This window comes from Strix uralensis, chromosome 6 (assembly GCF_047716275.1).
Source record: "Strix uralensis isolate ZFMK-TIS-50842 chromosome 6, bStrUra1, whole genome shotgun sequence".
Taxonomy (NCBI): Eukaryota; Metazoa; Chordata; class Aves; order Strigiformes; family Strigidae; genus Strix; species Strix uralensis.
Genome location: NC_133977.1, coordinates 25,691,126 through 25,711,397, shown reverse-complemented (window position 1 = coordinate 25,711,397; position 20,272 = coordinate 25,691,126). Strand labels below are relative to the sequence as shown.

Here is a 20,272-nt window from a genome sequence, read left to right as displayed (position 1 = left end):
AAACAATCCTAACCTTTGGGCCCTGCTCAAGTTCAGGATCATGCTTCAGCCCTTCCTGGACACTCCTTGACAAGAAGTCTGCCAAGAGGGGTGAAGGACCACCAGCATGCCAAAACCTGCTCACTAGGGAGAAAACATGGGCTGAATGTGGGAGGAGGGAGGAAAGCAATACGAAAAGCAATATGGTCAGGACATGGCAGGGGGTTCAGCCAGCTCAGCCCCCCCAAACTGGGGAAATTCCATCAAAGGAGTGGCCAGAAACCACTTGGAGAAGGGTTGAGGTGACTTCTGTTAACACTACCTGGCCGAGTTCTCACCAAATTCCACAGGCACCCTCCCAGAGCAATGCCAAGGACAGCTGCTGGTAAGGAAAATTTGGGTAACAATCTGGCTCTGTTTTCATCTCCTTATAGCTGCTGTGATAGGAGTGAAGTTTTCCGCTTCTGCTGTCTCGAAGCTGAATCGAGCCCTGGAGAGAATGAGCGTGTGTGTGTGCGCACGTGTGGAACCTGCATTTTCACACCATCTCAGTTTCTGCCTGCTTCTCACTTTGGTTAACATTTGAAAAATCCATTTCCCAGAGTGACTTTTTAAAGAGAATGATTTAAAGCTGGAAGCCAAAGGGACCATCTACAATTTTGTTTGCTTTTGTTTTTGCTACTGGATAAAAAGAGGGCAAAACCCACTCTAGTGGGTTGCTTTCATTTTACCAGCTGCAAGAAAATCTGTTAGGAATATGCATAGGAGAAACAGTTAACAGGAGTTGGTTTATCAAACTTGCCTGAGCCTTTCAAATGAGCACAGCTCAATTGCAGATATGAAAGGCAATGTCTAAGACAGAAATTGGGTCAGCGATCTGCAATAGCGTACTTGCCAGCGTGAACCTACAGCTAATAGGGACATCAGGATCTCCCAAATATGAGGATGGTGGAATGACTGGGGTGAAGAAGCAGCCTGTGGAGGTTTAGGGAAGCAGAAAGACTGGGTCATAACAAGGACCATAGACTGTAACTGTTGTTGAAAGAAAAAGAAAAAAAAAAAAAAAGCAGGTGATGTATTTAAGTCTTATTTTCTATATCCTTAATGAAAGGCACTGTTTTTAAAATGGTACTTTTAGGCTTAAAACATAAAGTTTTAGATAGACAAAATGTTTGCCAGGAATCCATCTTAAATTAGATTTTGGTTTATTTGCTCTGTTTTTAGCACGTTCTATCTAAATATATATATATATCTTAAAAGAAAAATAAAGGAAAGTAATAATCGAGTCATAAATTTCAGCAATACCACAAAATCCCTCATTAGCTTTCTGAATGCTAAATGTCTCCATTGATTTAACAAAACGGACAAGGTTTGTACAATTTTTGAGAAGACAAACATGACCTAGTAACAGATTGGTATCTTTCTTCTTGGGGCTTTTCAGTGCATTTATTTAATGGTTTTGAATGTACACTACTTAACAGAAACATTAAATGCCAGTGCTTTGCAACAGTTTTGTTACTGTCTCTTTAAAGTAAACAAACAAAAAATACATTCAAAAAAGCAAGGCTGTTTTGTTCATGTGATAGCAGAGGCTTTGGGCAGCTGCAACATGCACTGCTCCTGCTCAGAGACATTACCCAACATCAGTCAGCTGTCACCAGAAGAGTTGCACAGAAAGCATTAAAGGATAAAAAGAAAAGGAGCGGGGGGGGGGGGGGGGGGGGAGAACTGAGCAAAATGCCACACATGCCAGCTAGTCTTTCCAGAAGGAAGACACCAGAATATGTATATTTGGGGGAGGAAAAAGGAGGGGTAAAGAGAATGAACATAAGAGAAAAACTTGACTTCAGGGGAAAAAACAGCAGCTCTCTCAAACTTGTTTAGCAGGTTCACATTCCTAATGTAATCTGACTTTTGTGTTGGTGTTGTTTTTTGCCCTATTTCTTACTTTGCTTTCCAAGAGAAACGTAACAAAACTGAGGTAGAAATAATGGTGGGCACACTCCAGCCTGGAAAATTTCTAATGGATGCTAAATGAAGATTGCATTAAGGACAATGGAGCCATACGTACACAACAAAAACTCAACTTTACCGTTTGGGAAGGGTAATAAATGTATTTTTAGGGTTCAGTTTTGCTTTGTTATTTGTACTGTTTGTTTGGTCACAGTCCACTGCATTGCTATAAACAGCTCTGCAACCCATAGCTCTGCCAGCGACCTACACTGATCCCACTCCCTACAGCTTCACCAAAATAACCTCAAAACTACGACTAGAACTGCACAACAAAGGCCAGCAGTCACAGTTTAAGGTAATTTGCCTCTCGAAGTCCTACCAAATCTTACATTTGACTGTTTCGGAAGCTAACGTAAACCGATTAAGTGGCTCTTTTTTCATCTATGCACCTTCTAAAGACTGTATCACGTAATTATCAAGGAGCAATATGCTGAAAACTCTTACAGTTTACCAACAAGAAAAGTCATTATCTGCTCTGGTTTGATCTGACAAATTGGCAAAAGAACCATTTCTGAACACTGGGAAATCCTCCTGTTTCTACTTTTAAAATCTGTAAAGCTTCAGTCATATCACACTTTAGTTTTTCCTGGATACATTCAAAGTAATTTTCCTTGCCATTTTCCAATTGTTGAGGTAAACATACATATTTAATATAAAGTAACATTGAAGCCTAGCCTATAACTCTCAGCAGTACATAGTGCTTTCAACACATTCCTTTGAGGTACTGTACAAATCACAATCACTTTCCTGAGTTTTTGCAGACAGAACATTAAAAGAAATGAACTGCAGAAATTAAGGTCCAGATTACCATTACCCTGTTTTACCTGTTCTTAGTTTAACACCGGAGAACAGACAGGATTGAGGAATACTGTTGCTCTTAGAATAGCAAAAATCTGGTTCTCTGTCGCAACACAACCGTTCATCTCTTTAGTCCAATAATGTTTGAAGTTAAAGCTCTTTATATTAGCACATGCCACCAATGTAATTGTGAGGCAAACAAAAAATAAAGCACCACTTCAGGCACTTGACAGCAACTAAATCTCAAGAACAGCAGAATGGAATCAACACACAGGGTTCATGTCCTTCTGAAATCAACCCACTTGCACCTTGCTCCTTGGTGAGTATTGTCTAGCTTGAACAGAACTGAGCATCAACATACGCTTTCTGTCATGTGTGGCTTTTTCAGATCAGCAGCTCTTGTTTGATGCACTTTTCCTTCAAGTCTACCCTGGCTCTTTAGAGGCAAGGTAAATTGTAGTCTTCCCAGTACCCTTTGCAATTTTAACACTACTGAAAAGGGTTCTCTACCCTATGTAGCAGGTTCTGTGTGTGCCAACATTCATTACTTTTTTTTTAAAGTAGTATCACTGACTGCAACCAAACATTTTGTTCCATTCAACATATGTATCGAGCTCTTTTTGAGATATGCTAGGCTGTATCTTGCAGAAAGCATTTTCAAAGTCTTGATATGTAACTGGCCTCAACTGGCTGGGCATAATGGCTGAAAGGTCTGTGGCTGGCATGGCGTGGAGTGGGCCCACCACGGCTTCCTGACACAAGTGAGCCACATCTAGTCCAGAAAAGCCTTCTGTGCGCTGGACAAGCAGTGCAACCTCCTTGTCATTGAGACAGTAATTGTGCTGTGAGAGCAGTTGTACTATTATCTGGTGTCTCGCTGTGCTGTCAGGAAGTGGGATTAAAAGTCGTTTCATGAAGTACCTTCGAAGAGATTCATCAATTTCTTCAGGTTTACTCGTGGCGCAAATTACTACTATTTGGTCCTCAGCAGAAGTCAGTACAGTGTCCAGCTGCATAAGGAACTCGGTTCTCATCCGACTTACTGGACTGTGTTCTTCACTCACTTGAGAGGAAAGGAGCATATCAATGTCACTAACAAAAATCACCGAGGGTTGGCGACACCTTGCCACGAGGAAGGAGGCATGGACAATTTTTTCTCCTTCTCCTAACCACTTTGTGACAAGGCCAGAGCCAGTGATTTTGAAAAACGTGGCCCCCAGCTGACTAGCTATACATCTGCCCATTAATGTTTTGCCTGTTCCCCGAGGTCCAAATAAAAGGATGCTCCGAGGTAGAGCAGTCAGTCCATTGAATGCATCTGACCTCAATACTGGCCATAAAACCTCCTCCTTAATGACGGCCTTTACTAGATCTAGGCCAGCGATGTCGCTCCAGTCCACAGGAGGTCCTTGGTTGATAATCTCGTTGGTAACAAGGTCAATGAGGTGTGTGTCAGTATTCTTCAGTTGCTCGTCCACAGAGTGGTTGGATGAGGTAGCTGCACGAAGTCCCGGGCCTTGCATTGGGTGAGGGAGGAGCTGCCTGTGCTCGTCACCATGCTCATTCATTACTGGGGAGGTATACTTCCCAAACGAGTCACTTGATCTCGAACCCAGTGAGTTTTTAGCAGTACTATAGGATGGGGGTGTTAGAGCCCTACTGGACTGGCTGCTGAATTTCCTTTGCTGTTCAGAGGACATTAGCTGCTTTGTTGGCTTAAATGCTAAGGATGATGTTTCAGCACTTCTGTCAAAACCATTCCCCCTGTTTGCATTTGAAATGCTGTTGTCGGGCATTCGATACATGGGACTCTGTGTAGATCTCTGTTGGCCATAGCTGTAATTTCCATAACTGGAGTCCATTTCTCCTTGCCCTGCCATGTAGAAAGCTTTCCTTTTGAGAGAGCTGGCTGAACTATTTGTCAGGGCAGACGGCGCGATGGGCGTCAGACCGTGGCCCTGGTAGGAGTAGCTGGGGACAGTGGTCGGGGGCAGAGGGGTTGGAGCAGGGATTCCTGAAGGCAGGTATGCCGAGGGTGGTGGGGCACCCCCTGGGCTGTACCCAGGGCCAACGGCAGTTTGAGGAGGATAGCTGGCAGAAGCGTAGCTGTAACTGGAGAGGTTAGAGGTCCCGTTGTAGCCAGGGACGAGGGCTGGTGGTGGTGGCGGTGGCGGTGGCTGTAAAAGTCCCGAGCTATGCAGGGGGGATGGATGAGGGGATGGAAGTGCAGGTGCTGGCTGGCCGCTGTAACTGGTATGCAAGTACGAGCCATTGTATCCTGCGGCATATTCCTGAGATGGGAGCCCTGAATGAAGACTAGGAACGGTGTGACTTCCGCAGGTGCTGCTGGAGTAACTGGGTTCAGCCAGGTTACTGGCCACCCCAGGAGAGCTCCCGATGCTGGCCGAGACATCTGCGGGAGGGAGGGCTGCACTTACCCCAGCTTTGCTGGCGGTGATAACGTCTGGGACACAGTTCATGGGATACACGCTCTCCGAGTTCAGCGATGGCTGCCAGGGCTCGCTTTCATTCTTCCGACCGTTCACCAGCCCCGAGGGAGCTTCAGAGTAATTGCTGAGAATGGGCCGCTCGGCCGGGCCTTCCAAAATACCGGAGTACTTTTCTGCATACTTTTTCAGAAGATTGGAGGCGGTCAGAGCTGAGATGTCGTCGTTGGCCCAGGCATACTGGTAGGTACGCTGCAGGTGCCCCCGGTAGGCTTCCACCTTGTGGGCAGGGGACCGGGTGGTTGAAGTGATATCAAAGTGCTGTTCTGGCCACTGGGCATGCTCTGGCGTCCACTGCATCTTCAAGCCTAGGGCGGTAGGAAAAAACAAAGTTAACAGCAAGCTTGGCCTTTTTCAGATGCTTTTAAATGAGTTCTCAAATGTACTGTCTGTGAACTTCTTCATCTCTCTGAAACACTGCACTTAACACCACAAATCCTTAAGGAAAGAAAATGCAATGCCCTTATGAAGCAGTATAAACTACTTGGTTTACTGTAGGCACATACACAGGGAGCCACATCTTTTGCCGATTCAGTAGGGGGTTATTTGTTGGTTTAAAAAAATATAGGTAATGCCAGATTTCTCAAATTAATTAAATAAGACTCAGTACATTTTAAATACTCCGAGTGCAGATTTATTGTTAACATACAAGGCATCCAACTGCTCTGTCCTCTTTCATCACTGTTTCAGTTTTATATTTTAACCAATATAAAAATATGAGACACAGCTGACAGATCACATCTAGGATACCTCTCTTATTTGGTACTGAACACCTAGTTAGCACAGTATAATGCACCCTGCGCAGAACAATATGACACAGACATAGCAGGTCATTCCATAATCCAACTCTCATCTAAAGTGGTCCACGACAGTTTCAAATCTGCTTCGTGGAGTGCAGCAAAGCAATCTCCCAGGCAGCGCTCCGTCGCTTTCATCACACAAAGCCTACAACTCGGTATGAATTACAACTGGCTCCTTTCTGCCTCTCAGTTCTGTTGTTGAGGCTCTGGAAAAAAAAAACAAGCATGACTTGTCTGTCGGTCTCCTTGCTTGCTCTCTCCCCCCCCGCCCCCCCCCCCCCCCCCGCTGCCCCCCCCCCACCTCACAGCCTCCAGGGTACAAAGCAAGAGGGTTTAAAAAAAAAAAAAAAAAAAAAAAAAGATGAATAAAAGGAAAAAGAAATGAAGCCAAGTCCCTAAAAGTTCTGTGACTTCCACAGCTGGCTATAAAAAAACCCCACCCTATCAATACAAAAAAAAAAAAGGAAAAAAAAAAAAGAGAAATGTAAATGACATTTTAAAGCAATTAATCTTGTAAATAATGCGATGTGAATTATCCCCCCTCCTTCTAATCCACCACGTGCAGGAAGAGCAATTTACAAGCGTTAAGATAACCCACTCCAACTCGTACCTATGCATAGTATTCTCAGCAATATACATTGCTGATTTTTGTACAGCTGTATCAAATAGACCTCCTTAATCTCTCTCGTATTACCAAAAGTGATTTTTGCAAACAGTCTTGTGCCCTCTGGCACAGATTCCCTGATAAGGAGGAGGCCTAGTCGAAATGAAGCATCTGTGGCACTAGCTCCCCTCTGAATTACTGCAGTCTATTTTGACAGCTTCTACCCCCTCCTGTTTTTCTCCCCAACCCCTTTAGCTCTTCATTGCCTGACTCTGGCATCTGACATGGCCAGCTTAGCCTCGCTGAGCTAAACCTAACACAGCACACAGTTTGGTAACAGAATGGCATGTTTATTCCCTTCTGACTCCCTCTTCCTTGTTTGCAAAACCACTGCACCAGACACTGGAAGTTAATTAGCAGGATGATGCTGTGCTAATTGTGTTAATTTACAAGGTTTTAGTCAAAGAGAATCATGCCAGGGCTGGCACTGCTGTCATGCTTCCGACTTAATGATTAAGAAATACTGAAAACAAGGTGGGAAGGATTGCAGTAATTACACAATAAATGAATAAAGCAACAGATTCATTTGCAATTATATTTTATTGCAGTTGCACTCATTTGCATTTGGATTCTTCATTTTTATTTTTGGATTCATGTATTTGCAAATCACCAAATCATTTAAATTTAACCTGAAAACTGCAAAGTACCTCTAATTGAGCCTTATATTTTATTAGTACAAGTACTGCAAATCTCAGTCCATGTGAGCATGCCATTGATTACTTGTGGATTTTTTTCCTGAGTGTTCTCTTTCTCTCTCATTTTTCAAACACTTTGACAACTTGAGAAAAATGTCTGTTAACAATTATACTGTTATCCTATAAAAATTAATTCAGATAAGTGCTTTTGACAAATGCAGCTTCGAGACTGAGTTTTTGGCAGATTTATTTCTTTCATTTAACGATAATATAATTTTTTTTTGCTAATTGTTTCTGATGTTTCAACCACTGCCTTTCAGATGGAGTAAAAATATCATGAAATTGGGTGAAATTATAGAAATCAAGCTCATATTAAAAAAATGTAATTTTAATGAGAAACTATCAGAAGCTTTTCAGAAATCATACTTTGTTAAATTCAGCTGGAAATCTGAAGAGCAGATCACCAAGAGCCAATTGCAACTGATCAGTATCTAAAATTCTTCTAGTGTCATGAGATTTACTTCAGGCTTTTCTTAAAGGAAATAATATTAATGTTCTTGTAACATAGAACTGCCTAACAGACATACGAGTTCGTTACCCCTATTAAAAAAAAAGCCAAACAAAACAAACAAACAAAAGCCATCCATGTTCTGCTATATTGGGCTTATAAGGTTACCAAAACACTGCAAGCTTCTGTTACAGAGATGCAGAAGAACTTGAGTAGATTGATGTTTCATTAGATACTAATGAACGGATGCCATGAGAAAGACTCTTCGCAAAGAATGCACTAAAGCAGCAGTGAAACTTTTGAAGAAGAAGGTAAAATAGGCAGGGATGGAGCAGAGAATCTGTCTGGGCTGGTACTTGTACTGTAGTTAATGAATATGCTTTTGGCACATTGTCTTTAATGGCTTGTAAAAGACTATTCAATTTAAAGAGATAAAAGAATGCACTAACTCAAAGCACAACATGTATCATACACTACCCACTTAGCAAGCTTTTCGAAATACCTTTCACAAATACTTTAATAATTTCATCAATTAGTCTTTTTCATTTAGAATGGATCACATACTTTTAAAATAAAGTAATTCTATTTCTAGTCACAGTGGGGAGATGTATTTAGATGGTGTAAAAATTCAATTCTTTGCATTTTGTTTGTCTAGATTAATTTATTTTCCTTATTATGAGGCTGCAAAAGAATGTCAGAAAATCTGAATTATCTGTTATAAGAGGAGGGGGGAATTCACATCATCAGCATTCTTTATTTGGCATAATTGCTAGATAGACCAGTAGTTTCACATTGTCATGCTATCTTTGGATATGCTCACTGCACAATAATTGAAAGTTTATTTATTGATGCATATTAAATACCAATGAATTTAACAAAGGCTGTAAAGGCAGGACTGGGCTTTGATTAGGTAAGCTTAAGAGAACAGGACTGTTCTCATCCCGTGAAACATGAGCATTTATTCCAGCACACTGCAATCATTAGTGTTATTTGGAAGCATAGGTTAATAGTTAACCATAAGCATATTTTTTGCATTAGTAAGCAGTGAAGAAATCTGTATTTACATGGAGCCCACTGGAACAGTCTGGACTGGGGGGCACAAAGAGCCATTTCCTCAATTTGATATTAATCGAAAAAAGCAGCAAACTTTTGCTAGGTTTGACTCCATTTGTTAATAGTTCAATAATTGTTTGACAAAAGTCAAATGTCTGATTTGGGAGGGAAAAAAAAAGCTGTAGTTTCTTTTAATTATGCAAATACTTTTTTTCCCCTTAATTGCTTAATGTTTGCAGCCACTTACTCTCCATATTTTGAATTGTATTTTATTAGTTGCTTTTCGCTTGAACTGATACACCTTCCTACATTTCTTTTGTTAGGAATCCAAATGCTGATATAAACATCTAAAATCAGGTAAATAAGGGCATATTTAGAGGTTGCATTTTTTTTTTTAGTGTAATTTAAACTCTGACATAAACCACAGTCCTGCAGATAGTGTATTTGCTTAATAACTTACTGAAAATCCAGAAGCAATGAAAGGCTGAATGTATTTTTCAGAAAAATCTTTGCTAACTTTGGAATCCTCTGGGCTATCGACATTCTTGAACTGTGTAAACTGTGCTGGTATGGGCTGTTAAAAAGCAAAAGGAAAGGATTCTGTTCTTTAAGTACAGGTATGTACTTATCAGAGAATTGCTTTTAAGATAAATTTAATACATTATATAGGAGAGGCAGTGTAGGCTATTTTAGCAGTATCTATTTTTCCTTGTCCTGACAGCCCTGCTATACATCCCTCCTCCATAATTCTTCCAGTTGGATCTATCTGAATTACATTTAAAGTAATTATAGTCAACAATTTCATTATTCAATTACTTTGAACCAAGTGTTTGACCATTTTTTCCCTTCTAATTTTGTGCACTTAGCCTGAAAATGTGAAATCTAATACATAATACTTCATCAGTTTCACATACAATAATTCCACATGGCAGATATTCAGATTTATGAATTACACAAAAGAAAAATAAAAAGAATGCCAGAGTTAGAAAAAATAACACGATAATCTGAATGCAAAAGAAACAACAAGCATTCTACATATGCTGGATGTCCAGCGGGGCCCGATTCTGCTGGGAGCTCAAATGAGTTTGTGCATACAAAGAATCCTCCTCTGCTGGTGCCCTCAGTATCAGGTCAAAGCTGCTCAGTCCCTTACATGATTATATCTGTTACAGAAGATAAACACAAATAGCTAGTAGCCCTTCCTTTCAATTTAAATAGAAGGGTTTTGGTTGAAAACAGGCATGGAAAAGTCCAGAAATACTAGCTAGGACCACACTGGGTGAAAACAGAGGATTTACGGTGTCCCACAGACAAGTCCAAACAATGACAATCACCTTCCAAGTAACCAGCTTGGTTAGCAACGATCTGCTTTAGACAAAGGACACTAGGACTTTAGTAAACCTCTCATCTATTCACATGTCTAATAAAATAATCAAGCTAAAATTAAATCATATGCAATTGTGGTTTCCTAAAGATACCGGCAGAGATTGCATTGCACTTCCAGAGATGGTGGGGAACAAACCCTAAATGACACGGAGCTACTGTGCACAAGCAACTAGAAACAGGGCAGCACATCAACCTTCCCAACCAGCTACCAAAGTTTCATTTTGGATGATGGACTTCCAACCGTTTCCTCAACATACCTGAGGCAAAAGAAAATAATTCTTCTCTTGTTGTGGTCTCTCTATTCCTGCCCTGTTCAGCCCTGCAGTGCCTTAGGTCCTACCTAGCACAGGTCTGCAGGTTCCTTCGTAAACACCAGTAGCTCAAGCAGGTTCTTAACTTTAGGTAGGCAGTTAAATGTGATCTGAGCAACTACTTAATGCGCTGTTGAAAAGGGGTAGACTGTACCAGGGGTGAACAAGTAAATGAGATGCTTCTGATAACTGTCCATAACAGACTTGTAAGAGCACACTGTTGCAAGGTAGGAAACAACTCCAAAACCACAGCTCAGTTCCGCTAACCTTCATCCCTCTAGACTTGAAAGTGGATGTGAATTTCATCACTTTGTATTGCTTACACATTTAGGCAAAGACTCCAAAAAACTCTCTGCCCACTGAACTGCTACTCTCAGCCCTGTCTCCCATCAAGATACCGAGTATCTACACAACAGACCATAATGATTTTAGCCATGGGATTGCTTCTTGTGGACATGCCACAACAGCTAACAAATAGGCACTTCACTGGGAACATGCCAGGACTCTCAAACTTCATACGTCAGTGAGAGCTGAAGGTGTTAGTACCTTGAGGATCAGGCCCTAAATCCACATTTTAAAATCCTTCTTAAGCATGGGACAGAGCTGAATAAATGAGTCATGCCATAACCGCTGTTCAAGATGTAGGACACACAACTCCCTGGGTTTGTACTAAATCTGATAATATTTTGTCAAACTGTATACTGTCATATGTCCCATAATAATAAAAATTAATTCAAGATAAAACATTTCTTTTACACTCCATTTTTTATTAATAAGCATAATTTCAGCTGTTTGAAGATAGTGCAACTGATCTCTCTTAATTGGAAACAGGAGGGATTTTGAAGAGTGGATTGAGCTAATTATGTTTTGCAGGGAAAAAAAAAAAAAAAAGGGAAAGAAAATGATTCCCACATTTATTTTCTAATTACTCAGTGAAGACCTCTGCTCCAGTCCATGAGGAACTCCTTTGACGTCAAAGGATTCAGTGGGAGGATGAGCCTCCAACTGAGCTGCCCAGCTGCATGGGCCCAACTTTGGAATCTTTTTTCAGTAAGTGGCAGCCACAAACTCACGAAAACAGGCCTGGAAAGTGCTCTCAGCGTTTTCTTGGTGGGGGTCTGTTCTTCCTCTTATTATATATAGCCTATGCATGCCACACACATCAGTGGGATCAAGCTGTTGGCAGGGTATTTACAATATGATTCCCATCTAGCTGGGACAGTGAAAACATTTCAATCTTTAAAACAAAACACTTAAATCACGAGTAATATTGAGCATCACATATATGTCAACAGCATTTAAAGATAAAAGCAGTAAGAAAAACGCAAAATATTTTAGGAGAGCCTGGACCGGTTAAAAATTAAATTCCAGACATGGAATCACAAACTAATACATCCCAATTATCTCATTTAAATACTGTCAAAAGATTATTCCCTTAAAAATCACACTTTCACACCTCACAACAGCAAATTGCAATAGTTTACAGCAAATGACTTCTCTCCCTCCAAACCCCCTCCTTTCCATTTACATAAAGCATCGCCTTTGACAGTCACAAAGACATTTCTGGATAAACGGCCTTTAGCACATCCATCAGCTTCAAAGGCCTTAAGAAACAGAAATAAAGAGAAATAATAGTCAAGAAAGCAAAGGCAAACTAGGTCCAGAGATGACACTATCCTATTTTGCCAGCAGAAGCAAGTTGGATTCGTAAACCAACTAAGCAGCAGCCCACAGATGTGGATGACAGGGACTGTAGCTGTTACTTAGGCACTCCATGGGACCTCCCAGGATGCTGCCCACCTCGGAGGTATCAGTTTCTCTGCAGCAGCAGTCCTTACGCACAAAAACATTCTCAGTTCAGGGCTTCATCCTTGCCGTGTGATCAGATTGATGCACTATCATTATGTACCATAAGTAAAACCATTTATACCTGCATATGTCAGAACCCTTCTATATAGAGAATTAGTCCTATTTGTGATTAGTTTATCTTTAAAATATTTTACTATATCAGTCTGCTCTCACTGTACTCATCTGCTCACAACACTTTTCTAAACGAACTAGAAGACACACTAACAAAGATAATGATTGGAATGAGTTTTCTTTTAACCTATTATGATGCTTCCTCTTCCTGGGCTTTACATTTTTAAGCTGTTTCTGTCAAGTACCTCCAAAGAGTACCATGCCTATAAAGGACGCAGCATATTTTGTCAATGCCAAATGAGTAAGAGCATAACAACTTCGGACAGAATACTCAGAAGAACAGTAATTGTAAACAAAAGTAAGCATAACATTTAAAAAAAAAAAAAATCACTTTTTGTAGGCCACTGAGCACACACTTATAGCTATAATGTATTTTTAAAAGATTTAATATACCACAAAATCTGCAATTTCTGCCTATATAAACATGAGAATCAATCTAACTACTGCAGGGTAACAATTAAAATATTCACATGGTAAAATATAGTCATAGATGAATATGGAGTTTGCCCACTTGGCACAAATATTTATGCATATTTGCAAATGCAATATAGTTTAGACCTGGAGTGTGTTTGTGCTCCCACTGAAGTGCTCACTTCAAGTCTCCAATAAATCCAACTGAAGCTTTTAGAAGTGCAGCAAAATGCATACTCTCTTTTTAAGCAACAAAATAGCAGAAGTAGCCTTTTCCTCCATTCCCCTTCCAGAAGTGGGGTTTGAGGCACATTTACCCTGAAAGAGCATAACACAAATCCTTAAAAGCAGAGCAGATAAAATACATTCAGTGCTTTATTGTGTTTCTCATATAATCAACTACAGCAGGTGAAACACAGAAACCTGAACTTGTTTTTTAGCAAGTAAGTGAGAGGCAAAAGGAATGAATTTTCAGCACTAGGGAGTCTCATATAGAACATTCAGATCCTGACCCAAACTCTTCCAGGAAAAAATTAATATCTGAAAATTATAATTTTCAAATATTGGATTCTTATTATTTTTTCCATTTCTGTTGCTAATCATGATTCAGTAAATTGTTTCCATTTACAGAAATTTTTTTTGTTCACACTTAGAATTATTGCTTTGGATCTTCACGGTAAATAAAGCATTTTTAAAACCTTTTTTTTGGGTATCTTAAATCCATTAAGACAATTTCCTTCTTAAGCTCACTTCCTTTTGCCAAATGAAGATCATCAGGACATACCACACGTGTCCATAGGGATAACAGAGCTAATGAATATGTATGTTTTATGTCACAACAGAGCACTCCCCTTGTTCTGCAGTATCGACCTTCTCTTATGTGAGTAAATAACAGGTGAGCACTTGTGCATGAGGATAAATGGGGTTAAAACTGCCATAAAGGGACATACTTTATTTGAGCAAAGTGGGTGCACAATAAATAGAGATTTAAGTGATGCTAAATTATTTTTTATATCATGCTGTTCCACAATGTTAGAAAATAATCTTGCTTTGAAACACAAGACCAAGTTACATAGCAAGAGTTATTTAAAATATATTTCCCTCCAATTAAAAGCAGCAGCACTCTATAAATTCCACTACCTTATATTTTTTTTACATATTTTTCAGTCATTATACTTTAAAAAAATACATGTATATATGTATTTCATAGCTTTATGTATAGCAAGAGAAGGTTAATTCCTGAGATTTATCTAACCAGCCCTATTTGCCTTACAAATATGAAGGCAAAGATCAATTTCAGTAAGTTTCAAATAACTGTAGTCAGGTTTGACCCATTACAGTCAACTAACAAGAGTGAAAAAGCAAATTTATATGGGCCAATAACACAATGCTCCAGCCTGTAACCAGGACTACCTTTCCTTTTAAAGCACTTATTCCAAAACCTACCAGCATAGGAAAGGTATAAACAGTTGCTTTACTGAGATTAGCATATCTCTGCTAATTAGCTAAATGAGAACAAATACTGATTAAACGTATATATAGAAGTAATCTGATAAAAAAAATCCTCTTTAAAATGACTCCATACAAAGCTTTCGCAAAATTTGTTTATGTTATTTATGCATTTTGCTTTTTGGCAATCTGCACATTAATTTTTAATGAAATAGTAAAGAGATGTTGTGTCTCACACTTCGATAAAAATATTCTATAGCCAGGACTGGGTGACATAGTGCATTAATTCAGTGTCCTTCACTCCTGGGACCTGCGTATAATTTAGTCCAGCCTGAAGAAAATAACTTTGATCTGAAGGCTGTAGAAAAAGCTACATATGAAATGAGTTTTGGTGGGTTTAGTGTTGTTTCTTATATACAAGACGACATATGAAGATAAACTGCTTTAGAATGCTCCTGACGTGGCCCAGGATTAAGAGCAGGGAGCTCTTAGCAGAGCTCATCCACTCTCTCCCTTTTTCCCATCGTAACAGACACACACCACACACATTTCTCTCTACTATAAGCATCAGAGCGGCTAGCGCTGGTATACACTGTCTTTCCAAAGAGAATATCCCACGTAAAAGGATTGTATTATCGATCTGAATACTTATTTGGTCTCTCCATTAAAAAAAACAAACAAACAAAACACCAACAACGTCTGTATTACAACATGAGAGATGACGTTGTAAGAAGGGATGATGTTATCACAGGGAACCGGAGATTTCCTCCCCACGGTAGGGAACACCTTAGCTAAGTCATCGGAACTGTACTAATCATGCTCTTAGGGAAAACAGAGCTCCAGCATGGCTCCTTCCCGGGCTTGGCTGCGCGAGCAGCTGACCCTTCCTTTCCTTCCTGCTCCCCCCAAAGCACAGAAACAAGATTAAAAGCAGAAGCATAACCAAAGAACTGACATCCTAGAAACACTAAGCTGAGCTAAATCTTTTCCCCACTTAAACCTTTCAATTATTGTATTCTACAAATTCTAAAGATTTTTTCTTGCTTATTCAATAAAATGTATCCAAATTAACTACTGAAAAATAGAATATAGACAATTTTTTGCATGCTTTTGGTCTGGGACTTACTGTATTGTTTCCTGAGTGTTTGAAAGGAACTATATGGATTGTTCAGTTAGCTTGACAAATTATCCAGGGGACAGCGGAAGGAGGAACAGGGAATTTTCTATAGACAAATATAGAAATCTCTCTCTAGATACACGTATATACATTTATATATTTTATACACATACAGGCACCAGAGAGAGATTTAACTCTGTGCATGCTGACATTTTTGCCATATTCTTGGAGAGAGCAGGAAGGAAAAGAACCTTAACTCCTCATGTTATATGATGGGTCTCCTTTCTCAAAAAGAGCAAAGTTCATCCTTCAACAGGAAAAGTTGAGCCGTGTCCTGAAACACACAGTATGTCATTGAGAGGGTGCACAGGCATTTCAAGGAGCAGAAAAGAATAATGCGCTGGCTTTAAAACCAGAAAGAAATTATAGAGTCCAGCTGATAAAATGTCACATTCCTTTGCAGCTATCACACAAATCCAGCCTTTTCTGTAACCAGCCTTCAAGAGACAACAAAAATCTAAACCATGTGATGATCGTATCAATAACTAGCTGAGCACTGTTGATAGCTTAAATAACAATAAACTATGTTATTTTTCCTGTAATTTTGTCCATAGTGTTATTATATATGTAGCCACCTAATGATGAAATAGTTTTAAAATTTGCTTCAGGGTACAGAAGTCAAGCTCCACTGATTAGCATCTCAAAGACCACTACAGGCACACATTTGTATAGCTGAATAATAGCACTTGTGTTTGTATGATGTTCTAAAAAACAAAAAAAATGCACTATTTTACTTGATGTTTGATGATGCACACTGATGAAATAAAGTCCTTTCTCTCACAAAATATACAATATATCACAGCTAAATGTAAGAATTTCAAAGACAAGGCAGAAAGGTAATGTCACAAAAAGAGCCAAGAAAGAGGTTTTAGTGTCAATACAAGATGCCTAGACCCAGAGGTTCATGGGCTTCATTCTCCTGTCACTTCTGTGGTTTGAAGTCACAAGAACCACTGAAGTCTACAATTTATTGTGAAGGAGATAAATGTGCCCCACTTTTTACCTTATGATTTTCCTTTTAGGCAACAATTATTCAGCAGTTAATTACACAAAAGATACTTTGTTCACCAGCATTTGGTGTTTGTGCCACATGTTTAATAAAAACTCATAACAGAAAATATTTCATTAAAATCTAGACAGAATTCTGATATTTGCTGCACTAACTCAGTTTCTGATTTATTTGCTATGTCTAATAACGTGGCTTTCGAACTTTATCAATCTTGAACTTTCCTAAAATTTGCTGTAAACTGACTGGACAGAAGTCTGATTTCAGCCACATTCTGAGACCCCAGTCCAACATACTGCCTTCAGCAGCACTGCATCTTTCATGTGTGTCCCGCTTTTTTAATTTCTCCAGACATAATTTATGACAAGGTTTTAGTTATAAAACTCTCCATCCAATTTTGTATTGAATAATAATATAAAAGTGCATCCACATGAATTTAGTACTAAAAATGCTAAACACTATCAACAGGAACATTAGGATTTTACCAAATATTCATCAACTATAAGCTTAAATTCTTTTTTCCATTAACACTTCTCTTTTCATCCAGAATGTGTAAGTAACATACAGGAATGACTTGAAAGCAAGCTTGACATTAATACAGTTAAACACACTCAGCATCAAAAATGAAGTTCATAAACTAGCAAATATTCACTGAAGTATTTGATACCAGAAGTAGAAATTTATTAAGCTTCGCTTATACTTTGGAAAAAATTTTTAGAAGTTTAAAAAAACCATGTTGAATTATGAGGTATTGAGAAAGCTGTGAGAGTTTTGTGATTGCAAGTAAAAGATTTACAGATCTTACAGATCTGTAAAAGATTTACAGATAACAATTGAAAGGTGCATTACACTAATCAGAGGAATGCATAACCTCTGCAAAGCAGGTAGGAATGAATCATTTTAATTTTCTCTCTTCTTATGGCTTTCTACTGTTACGCAAGGGAAGCAGAAGAAACCTAAAATATGACTCTATTTAGATATATTAACTGAAAAGCCTTTATAGAATTTTTAAGCAAACAGGATTGTGCTTCCAATGCTGCCCATCTAGTTTTCCAATGTGTTAAATCAGACGGCTACTTGGACAGCTCTCTATTCATTACGAACCGTGGAAAGGAAACACAGAGGTGGCATTTTCCTTTTAAACCATCTAATGCCTTCTAGCCAGATTCCAAAGCATCAAGGAGGTATTTTTTTTTTCCTAGACAAGCTGTCGTAATTGAAATGAAGTCTAATCAGACTCATTACTGTTTTCAGCAATTTGCACCACCAAAGATGCTTATTAGGTAACAGTGTTTAATAAACCGCTCTTTAGAAAACTACCAGTAATGAGCTCTTAACAGCCAATCTTTAGCGTGAATGTAATGTGAAAAGTGTTCCTAGCGCTGAATAGATTTTCACATTTAGTAGTGTCATAATTAAGCTCAAGGAATTGGTAGCTGTGATGATAGATTTACTGCAATATAGACTTTTTTTTCCCCCCTGAAAATATATTTGAAAATACTTGGGGTTCAATAATATTTCCAGAGCAAATTTTAAAACTGCTTAAAAGGCTGTGCTAGACTGGATTAGCTCTGTAAATGGTACTTAATCAGAGTATTTAGGGAATGCAGAGAGTACTGTAAGTCGGGTATCATCTACCAAGTGTGTATAAAGTTAATTCCACCTAGCTTTGTTTGACTGCTCTTCCATCACTTAACAATTTCCAGTCATTAATATACAAATACTAAATGTTGTTGTCATCAGCTGAATGATAATGAACAAAAATGGCCAATAAAAAGAGATACTTGAAGAAACACTTGTCAGTTCTCCTTCCACAGTAACAGCTGAAAATGCTTGAGAAAAAATAGAGCAAATTGGTTGGTTTCAAAATAAAATTACGGATGTACAATATACATATATTATTTATGCATACACACACATACAACTAATGCTGCTTTTCCTACACGTTTCACATACCATGAACTCGTAGTACCTACTTAGTACCAAAACCCCCAAGTTCCTAATGTAAAGAACACCACAACTCTGAAAATGTAACATTGTGACATATATTATTCATAAAACACAGCCATCAGCAAGAAGTTTTCATCAATAGAAAGTTCAATTTAACTAGACGTACACCTCACTGCACTAGTTATATCAATACTACTACCTAACAAATGCTGAAAGAGGCAAAAAAAGAAAATAAATTGCATGTATAAGCTCTAGCTAATTAAATATCCAGAGCGAATCTTGAGGAATAGCCACCATTCTCTCACCAGATTGATTTAAGCCTGACATAATATTTAAAGTTATCAATAAGAAATGACCAAGACTACCTTTTTGTCTCCCACTAGGATAAATACATAGGGATACAAATGTTGTTTTGTTTACTAGAGATTCTGCTGGAGAAGGGTTGTGTTGGTGGCCAAGACTTTGGAAAGAAGTGCATAAAGTTGAGTAATCAATAATGAAACCACCACAAAAATGAAGACAACTAATTTTCTTGAACCAAGATTTTTATATCAGAATTCCATGTTAAGATGTCAAGAAGAGTTCCTTTACTGAATGAGTGTTCTCATTACATCTTTGGTATACACTAGCCCCCAAACTTCAGTAATCCTAAATGCAGTCTCTAAGCCTCCATATCTGTTTGCAGCTTTCTGAATCAATAGGACTATGAGAACTGAGACTACCAAATTAATGCCAGTTTCATTTGATTTTGTGGTATGCACTTCTTTGCACTACAAAGTAGAAAAAGGGGAAAAAAAACCCCAACACCCCAACCCTGCACCCAGAACTCATTCCCAGGTGTGTTTTTGTAATTTTCAGATCAAAACATCTTCCAGTTTCTTAAATCTGAAAGGAATTTGTGCTCAGATCCAACAATTTTTAGTGTTCCTGCTTACCCTATCACACAATTCCAAACTCTGCACCTTTAAGTCACACACTTAGCTCTCTGTACAATAACATAACATAAAAAACCATGAAATAAAGAAACAGAGACTCCACAGCTGCTTTGGACTGCCTCCTCTTGTACTTCTGAATAATGCAATAAACTTCACATCATTTATGAGTGACAACCCGATGCTCTAAGATACATAATATGCATTTTGTACTGTTGATTTTACTAAGCGCAGATACTCTGAAACATCAATTGCTCATCAATAAGTCCTTCAATATCATACATTATGATATTTTTAGTAGTTTAAAACTGAGGTTGACAGAAATATATCATCCACAGGAGGTATCTTAGGCATCATTACAAAATTACGGTTACCATCCTTTCTTACTTCTAATGTAAAATTAAAGCGGGGGGAACCTTCGGTGCATTCCTTCTGTATCCTAGCACTACCACAAAAAAAGAAATTAAAAAAAAAAAAAAAAAAATCACTTTTCCACCTCGGATTCATCAGTATTTTAACAAGCCTACAAAACACCAGTCTGCTCACCTAAGATGCAGACCTCAAACAACGCCTGACTTTCAGTAGAAATTGAGCCTCTTTCTTCTGGTATCTCTAGGCCTGCTTAGCCTGATCACAAAAGTCTTCCTTATGATAGACTCTTGGGGGACTTTCTATTGAAGAACTAGGACCTACCAAATTTTACACTACTCACA

The 20,272-nt window shown here is 38.8% G+C and overlaps 1 protein-coding gene across 1 annotated transcript in view; it reads right to left on the bottom strand.

Moving 5' to 3' along the window:
- Positions 1-3,234: 3,234 nt before the first annotated feature.
- The window catches only part of FIGN (fidgetin, microtubule severing factor), a 97,638-nt gene continuing 80,600 nt past the window's right edge, over positions 3,235-20,272 (bottom strand). Inside the window, exon 2 of the mRNA XM_074872293.1 lies at positions 3,235-5,605. Coding sequence (XP_074728394.1) covers positions 3,357-5,597 — 2,241 coding nt within the window. The 5' untranslated portion in view covers positions 5,598-5,605 and the 3' untranslated portion in view covers positions 3,235-3,356. The remainder of the gene's footprint in view (positions 5,606-20,272) is intronic.